Genomic DNA, 9,020 nt, shown 5'->3' with positions numbered 1-9,020 from the left:
TCATAATTGAGATCTGTGAGGTAAAGTTGCTTGCAGCTAACCAGAGATCAGTTCTGAGGACCCACACATGGTGAAAGAACAGCTTCTACAAGTTGCTCTCTCTCTCTCTCTCTCTCTCTCTCTCTCTCACACACACACACACACACACACACACACATACACACACACACACACAGGCACTCACACACAATAATAAATACAGTCTTAAATAAACTTTTTTTTTTTTTTGGTTTTTCAAGACAGGGTTTCTCTGTAGCCTTGGAGCTTGTCCTGTAACTAGCTCTTGTAGACCAGGCTGGTCTCGAACTCACAAAGGTCCGCCTGCCTCTGCCTCCCAAGTGCTGGGATTAAAGGCGTGCGCCACCACCACCCGGCAAATAAACATACATACATATATATATATATATATATATATATATATATATACAGTTCCTGCCTGTATGAGCTGGGAGGTGGTCCCTGAAGGCTGAGAAGAGAGACGAGGCCTCTAGTGACAGAGTCCTCTGGCTTCAACCAACGCAACTCTGGGTGCAGAGAAACTCCACCACAGGCACAGATTCTCCCTCCCGCCATTTTTTAGGGAAATCATGTCTCAACACACCCCATGCTCTTCAAGGGACACATTCTCATTTCTAGAGAGCGTCTACTCCCCTTCTGGCTCCAGCCACAGCCTCCATTTGCCCTAAGCTGACCTGTGCCACCATCAGCTCTTCTTCCAGTGAGTTCCCCAAGGGGCACGGCCCTCTGTCCTAAAGCCCAGGTCCCACTGCCACCTTCTCCTGGGGCTGGTAAGAAGTAAGTTAGCTTGCTGGCTGGATTAAACCGAGTTTCACAGGATGCCAGAGAGAACTTCATGTCTTCCTGAGTCTGGGTGGAAACTATTCACATAACCACAGACTATACTCAGGAACATAAATCCAGTTTTCTTCACGTGCCAAGAAAGCCTGGGCTCTCACACACTAGAGGGGTTTGTCCCAGCCTCAGCCCTGTGCTAACTGTGTGAAATGTCTGAATCTTCCAAAGGGGGATGAGCCTGAACAGATCTCCTGGGGGTATAGCGTCGATGTGATTTAACTGTCATGCGAACCCAGTAACTTGTAGAGATGCTCAGAAAATAAGAAACTCTCCCCACATCCACGGGCACTGATGCTGGATACATGCGAAGAAACTCGGCACTATCCATGCCAATTAGAAGCCCGGTTCCTAACGAGAATTATGAGACAGGGCTCACTGGGAACTGGTGCACGGTGATTAGTGTCTTCTATGGAGGTGGGTGGCCATGTGCAAGGAAAAAGACATCTCCAGGTCCTTGGGACCTTCTTACAGGGCTGTGTTTGATGCTAATACACAACCTGTGGATAGAGGTACACAGGTACAAAATATGTTCTGATTCATACACTATGAGCACTATGAGTACTGGGGGAGCATCACGTTGTGTACCCCGAGAGCCTACTTAGCAGCAGATCACCTGTGGATAGGGAGGGAGGACCTACAGCAAAAGGCAAGTGGGGCCAGAGAGACGGCTCAGCTTTAGGAGCACTTGATCATCTCCCAGAGGACACAAGTTCAGTTCCCAGCAGCCACATCAAGTGACTCACAACCATCCGTTCCGGGGCATCTGACACCTTCTTCTGGCCTCCATGGGTGCCACAAAAGCACATACTCATACATAAGTTTTTAACAGTGAAAGAGCCCCACTCCACTCCACTCCCACCCCACCCCCAGGAATCGAGGTGCTTATGAAGCCTTGCGAAGTAGCCATACTGTTTCCATCTTGTGGGTAGGACAACTGAGGCTTGGAGAGATGTGCCCAACCTTCATGGCTAGAAAGGGGTCAAGCTAGACTTCAAGCCCCTGTCTTCTCTGGCCTCTTGGCTCTCCGCTTTTAACTCCCCACCCCCACATACACACTACTTTCTATCTTCCTCAATGATTATTTTTGTACAGAAAGTGTTTTCCTATTAAAAACATAGACATAGTTATTGAACAGCTCTTGCACCTTTCAGCAGCACAGGCACCAAAGATTTTATCCAGGAAGAGGAGGCCAAACCTGGGGAGACTGACAGTCAGCCCGGAAATGCACAGCCCGAGAACATCTGGGGAGAGGAGCAGACAGAAGCCGCACCTGTCAGCAAAGGCGCCGGCACTCCTGAGAGCAGGTAAGGCCTGTGGCTGCCATCTCGGTCCGTGCTAGAACCCTGTGGGTTTCCGTGACTTCCAGCCATCTCTGCTAGAGAGTTGCCTTTAAATGAAATCCTTGAAAGGTTCAAAAAGTAAACTGTCTAATAAAATAGCATCTAATTATTTTCTCTGAGAGAGGCCGGTGGAAAAGGAGTGGGAGGAGTCGATCTTTTATTTTTTTTTTCTCCCATTACTCCATGAGAAAGGCAGCATGGTTCTGAGTGGACTCAGGGCTGGGGGGGAGGCGTATACCCAGTCCGCAGTTCTGGGGAGGTCCTGCCCACGCATCCATCGGGAGGCGAAGACTGATGTCCGTGGGTGGCAGGCTGATCACCTTCCTCGAGGAGCTTTCCGCTTGTGATCCAGGGCAACCACCACAGCCAGATCTTTTAATGTGAAAGAAATAGCTTCAAAATGAAAGTCAGCTTCATTTCAAAGCAGTAGCTAAGTGGAGCCTTCCTCTCTGAATTTTAGGCCTGAGCTGGCATCAAAGGCCCATACCATGCAGTCAGCTGACCCTGCCACCCACTCCGGCAGCAGTGTCCCCCTTCCATGAGAAAAATCATGAGCATTATATCTTGTTATTGACCAAATACAGCAGCCTTCCTATTTACATGAGATGCATTTAAACATGGTGATGAACACTTATAGAAGAACCTAGGGATGCTTGGATGACTTGGTACTAGGAGCAACCAGAGTACAGATGAGCCTGGCAAGGTGACACGTGCCCAGGGGACCAGTGACAGGGCCTCCAGGAGGGAAGGGCATATGCCCTGGAGCAGATGGACAGTCTAAAACTCTAAGTGCCCCCCCCCGCCCCCGTCCTCCTAACACTGGGGTCCTGGGTGCTCACGCAGCCCCTCCAAACTCCCCCTCTCTCATCTTAAATCAGGGTGACGAAGAATACTTTACTGCATTGTTAGAATGACGATGTGAAATGAAACAGACAAGTGTCGAACACACAGGAGGCCCATCTAGAGGACAGAAAGTGACCGCTAGCTCCACCTGCCCTCTCCCCATGGCCATTGTCAATGTCAGCGAACTTTAAGATAGATTTGAAACATGTGGTTGTCTGTGCATGAAGCATAGAGTTTATACAAACCTCTGCCCACATCCAGGGTGAGTCTTCCTTAATGTGGGGTCCACAGGGGATTTAATGTTCCAGCTTTCTGTTATAGCGAGGTTTCTTATTAATCCTCAGTTATGGTGTCCCCCTAGTTCCTTTTCTCACGTTCTTACATAAACTGGAGTATGAAGCTAGTGAGTTGAGCCATCTTGGGGCGGGGTTTGGGACAGGTGTGATCAGATACTACACAGAATCTCTGAGAAATCAAGTTTTTAAAAAATCCCCATGTGGACATATAATGAAAATGGGGAGGGGCACAGCGGACAGTTTCACATGGGCCCTCTATAAACTACATGTAAGTGCACCCTCGATAAATAAGTTCACCTGTGGGTTAAATGCAGCCACCAGACTGGCTAGGGTCCTAGAATAATAGTTGATACTGGCAGGGAAGCAGTACTAAGCCTTCCTGGGCACAGATGCCAGTGACCCAGGTGGCTTGTGACCCTGCTATGACAGAGATGCTTTCCTGTCCTACCTGCAGGACAGTGTGGAGTAAACTGTTGGCAAAGGAACTTGGCAACAAGTGTCAAGAGCCTCTGGAAGGTTCATACCTTCCAACCTGGCAATTCTATTCTAATGTCATCAATCTATAATAATAATAATAATAACAACAACAATAATAATAATGACATGTTGCCCAAGATTAGTGAGCAAGGCTGTTCACCACAGTGTGATCTGATCTGTGATACAAAGTCTCAAAACAAGAAAAAAAATGTGTTTGTGTGCATGCGCGCGCGCATGTGTGTGTGTGTGTGTGTGTGTGTGTGTGTGTGTGTGTATGTGTATGTGTGTATGTAAATCTAGGTGTAGAAGCATCAATCTGTGATCTCAGTGCTGCGAGTGGAGGGAGTAGAAATGGGGGGTGGCAGAAACCAGGTCCCTAGTCTAGCTGAATCAATGAGATCCCAGTTACTTACTATTCTTTTGCTGTGATGAGATACCATGAGCATGGAAACTTAGAAAAGAAAGCATTTGGGGACTGGAGAGATGGCTCAGTGGATAAAGAAAGCATTTACTCAGGGCCTTGCTTACAGTTTTGAAGGGTGAGTCCATGACTGTCATGGTGGGGAGCGTGGCAGCAGGCAGGTAGGCATAGTGCTAGAGCAGGGGCTGAGAGCTGCATCTTATCCAGCAGCACAGGGCAGGAAAAGAGAGACTGGGCCTAGAGTGACACACCTCTCCAACAAAGCCACGCCTCCTAGTCCTTCCTAAACAGTCTGCCAACTGGGAACCAAACGTTCAGATATGTGAGCCTACGGAGGCCATTCTCATTTAACCACCAGAGACCCTGTTTTTATAAATAAGGCTAAGAGCCAACTGAGGAAGATACAGGACATTGACCTCTCGGTTCCACACACATGCACACTCATGCACATGTGTGCACACACATACACACAAAGATATAGATAGAGATGTGCATATATTGCCACAGGTTTACATATATCCATATATGTCCATATATGTGTGTGTCTTAGGGTTTATTATTGCTGTGAAGAGATACCATGACCATGGCAATTCTTATAAAGGTGCATTTAATTGAGGGGGCTCGCTTAAAGTTTCAGAGGTTCAGGTAATTATCGTCATGGCAGGGAGCATGACAGCATGCAGGCAGAGGTGGTGCTGGAGCTGAGAGGGCTACATCTTGTAGGCAACAGGAAGTCATCTAACACACTGGGTGGTATCCTGAGTACATGAAGCCTCAAAGTCCACCCCACAGTAACACACATCCTCCAACAAGATCACACCCACGCCAACAAAACCACATCTCCTAAGAGTATGGGGGCCAAATACATTCAAACTACCACAATACATACATGTCCACATGTAACATACACACACACACACATCCAGCATATACGTATACACACAGCAGGAGAAGAAAAGTTGAAGGCATTATGACATATTCATGTAGTGTGCCCTTTCCCTGTAATTATGATAGTATTCTTGAAAACTAGCAACAACAAGATATTTAAGGAAAGAGCAGGACACACACTTGATGCACAACAGTGAGCCACCTTTGCTTTTTCTACAATGCCCCCAGATGAGGGTTACAAGTTCACGTCTTAAGGAAGCTGGTGGGGATGAGAAGAGAAATACAAAATGAGCTTTGAGGCCTGCGGTAAACCACAACACACGTGTTTCCATCTCAAGTACTTTACTCCATGTCCAAACCCTGAGCAGCAGCGCGACTGCAGGGGGGAGGTAACCTGGGGCTTTTGAATCTGCAACCCATCCCCAAAGTCCAGCACCTGAGTGATGTCCAGCTGGGCTTCTGGTTATGGGAGCCTTGGATCACTTCATTTTCTATGGTTCCTGAGTTTTCTCCAATAGGCAAGGGCCACATTTATAACCCAAAGGGGAAAGGAAAAAGTAAAAGGCATATCGTTAGAATTCAGGGCAGCACTGATGCCGCCCACGGGGAAGTTTAAGACCAAAGGCAGAGTTCTAGGCCCAACACTCCCTCCAGTCTCACTTCAATGAACCTGGACCTCCTGGAGGCAGCAGGGACTCAGTTCACAGCTAGAGCCAAGGCAGGACCTCTGAGAAGCATCCAGCAGCTAGGAGGCTGAGGCCAGGGCTATGAATAGCACATCCCTGGCATACCAACTGAGTATTCTCGGCCCACAGCTACTGAAGTCTGCTCCCTCTTTGATATATACACATGCAGACACACGAACACACACACACACTCACTCACTCACACACACACAAAAGGGTTTAAATAGCATAAATATAGAATGGCACAGTCTGACACCTTTAGGGAAAACACACAGGCACACACACACACACGCACACACACACACACACGCACACACACACAACACACACACACATGCGCACACTTATGTGCAGCATCTTGAATTTCAAAGATGAAGGAGATTGTGACGAGGAGTGTCTGAGGCAGCCTCAGGACCTTCAACACAGCGCATAGTTGAGACTTCTGCCCCAGGCACCCATGTCACACCATGACAGCTCAGCAGCGTCCGTGAAATGATCTCAGGGTTGCTGTGAGTCTCCCCCATCACAAGACTGGGCTCAGTCGGCTCTTCGCTCCATGGGCATGTTCAGAGAGAGGAGGCTCGGGCTCCGCACTGTTTGCTAATTTTGGAGGTCCTTCTCAAATTCAAAATGTAAAATGATCAATTGGATCCCACAGGACGTGGGGGTGTCAGTTGGAAAGCGTTTGCAACTATGTGACCTGAGTTCAATCCCAAGAACACATGGGGGGCGGGGAAGGTGTGGTGGCATATACTGTTAACCCCGGGGCTGATCCACTGGAGCTCACTGACCACCTAACCTACCTGGTGAACTCCAGGGCAAGTGAGAGACTCTACCTCAAAAAAAAAAAAACCCACAAAAACATGGACAGCACCTAAAGCTGTCCTCTGGCCTACACACACACACACACACACACACACACACACACACACACACACACACACAAGCACGTATGCTTGCACCAGAATTCAGTTGGCTGTACCGTAGACGGCATTAGTTCCCCAAACATGGATCAGCCTAGTGCCTAGCAGATTGGGTATCTGAGCTCTACTTGTGTTCAGACACAGCCAAATGCTTAGAGCGTCCTTGAATTGTTGACACATCTCTTTCTGGGGTTTATAAACCCCACGAGGGGCCCAGTAGGACAGTTTAACTGATTTCTGGAAGGGCTGATGAGTAAAGATTCGCACTGTGTCGCTGAGTGTCCCACGCAGCTAACAATAAGAGAAGCTTACAGAGTATCAGGACATTAGAGAGGCGAGCTGGCTCCCTGCGAGGCACCTCAATTAAAACAGTATTGACTTGGCCTCAGCCAAGCCTGCTGCTCAACGGATTTGCATTTCCCCCAGCAGAGCTGTTATCAAGAACCTTTGGGGCCCCGTGGCATCCTGGCCACTCAACAGGCGAACTGAGCGATAAGGACAGTAGAGCTTCATCAGATCTGCCGAGGAGCAGAGAGGGACACAGAGGGGGTTAGCTGTGCCAGCAGGGCGTAAGAAGAAGTGGAATCTCAAAAGCACTTTCAATTTCTTACCCACATGGGGTGGAAAACCCTTAACCACATGCGTGCATCCCAATAGATCCCATTGATCCTCGGTGTGTGTGTGTGTGTGTGTGTGTGTGTGTGTGTGTGTGTGTGGAAATTGCAAAGCCTGGGGAAGGTTTTTGGGGCATTGCCCAGTATAGTGGTAAAGAATGCAGGCTTAGCAGGCCTTGGTTCAAATGCTCACTACCTATATCACGTCACTTGGGCAAGTCATGTGACCGCCCCCTAACCTCGGTACCCTCTGTTGGAACATGGTGTGCTTGCAGTATCTATCTCCTGAGCAGATTGGCTGCATGGTTTGATCAGTCAGCACACTTGGTGAGAAGCGCTTATTAAATAATAACAAGTATTAAACAAAGCGACTAATGGGTGTGTGTTTGCCTGTATGCAGGGGTATGTGGAGGAGGGTCTGTGTGGTGTGTGTGTGTCTGTGTGGTGTGTGTGTGTGTGTGTGTGTCTGTGTGGTGTGTGTGTGTGTGTTTGTGTGGTGTGTGTGTGTGGTGTGTATGTGTCTGTGTGGTGTGTGTGTGTCTGTGTGTGTGTGTGTGTGTGTGTGTGTGTGTGTAGGCCAGAGGACAACATCGGGTGCCATTGTTGGGAACATGACCCAACTCCCTTGAGACACAGGGTCTCTCAAAGGCCTGGAGCTCACCAGTTAGGCTAGTGGGGTTAACCAGTGAGCCCCAGGGATCCTCCTGTCTCTCTCCCCCTAAATCCATCCCACCCCCGGTACTGGGATTACAGGTGAGTGCCACCGCCCCTGGCAATTCTACTTGAGTTCTTGTGATCCAGCTCGGGTCTCATGCTCATGAGTCAAGTGTTCCACAGCCAGAGCTAAGTGTGAGTCAGTATCTCACCCATAAAAACAGACTCGCTGGACCCTTCCTTCACCAATCCCTTCTCTCTCCATCTCCTCGCACCCTGGACTCCAAAGGCAGGGATTCTGTGGCAGTCAGATGTTCTAGAGGCCAATGGCAAAGAAGAGACACTAATTGTTGGGAGATTTATAACTTTTATTACACTAAATGGTGAACTTGATCACAATTATCACCTACCTAGGCACTAGCTTTGAGAGCCTTCTTCCCTGTCTCCCAGAGTGTTTGAAAAGCTGTGAGATGGGGGTGTCATAAATATTATTTGTGGGGTTGATTTGGATGAGGAAGGACCAGTGGGATTTATGTAAGTCACTCCCACACTGCTGGTTTTCCTTTTTGCTAAATACAGAGAAGGTCAGCTCCCCTGGGCCGAGCTGGCTGGAGCTGGACCAGTCTTCCTGATGCTCCTGCACAATCTGTGGCTTCATGGTTACCCCTTCTCCTGAACCACATTCCGCATGCCACAGATGTAAACACACACACGTGAACTCACAGGTGTGAGTGCTGCAGGTGCGAAACCACACACACGTGAACTCACAGGTGTGAACCCCCACACACGTGAACTCACAGGTGTGAGCGCTGCAGGTGCGAACCCACACACATGTGAACTCACAGGCGTGAACCCACACACACGTGAACTCACAGGTGTGAGTGCTGCAGGTGCGAACCCACACACACGTGAACTCACAGGTGTGAACCCACACACACGTGAACTCACAGGCGTGAGCGCCACAGGTGTGAATCCACAAACATGTGAACTCACAGGTGTGAATCCACACACACGTGAACTCAC

At 48.8% G+C, this 9,020-nt stretch overlaps 1 protein-coding gene across 1 annotated transcript in view; it reads left to right on the top strand.

Annotated features, from left to right (window-relative positions):
- Positions 1-9,020, top strand: part of March10 (membrane associated ring-CH-type finger 10) — a 95,912-nt gene that overhangs the window by 57,091 nt on the left and 29,801 nt on the right. Inside the window, exon 5 of the mRNA XM_026777189.1 lies at positions 2,007-2,159. Within this exon, the coding sequence (XP_026632990.1) occupies positions 2,007-2,159 (153 nt within the window). The remainder of the gene's footprint in view (positions 1-2,006; positions 2,160-9,020) is intronic.

This window comes from Microtus ochrogaster, unplaced genomic scaffold (assembly GCF_000317375.1).
Source record: "Microtus ochrogaster isolate Prairie Vole_2 unplaced genomic scaffold, MicOch1.0 UNK48, whole genome shotgun sequence".
In the NCBI taxonomy this organism is placed as follows: Eukaryota; Metazoa; Chordata; class Mammalia; order Rodentia; family Cricetidae; genus Microtus; species Microtus ochrogaster.
The sequence above is the reverse complement of the archived record's forward strand: the minus strand, read 5'-3'. Positions and strand labels throughout refer to the sequence as shown.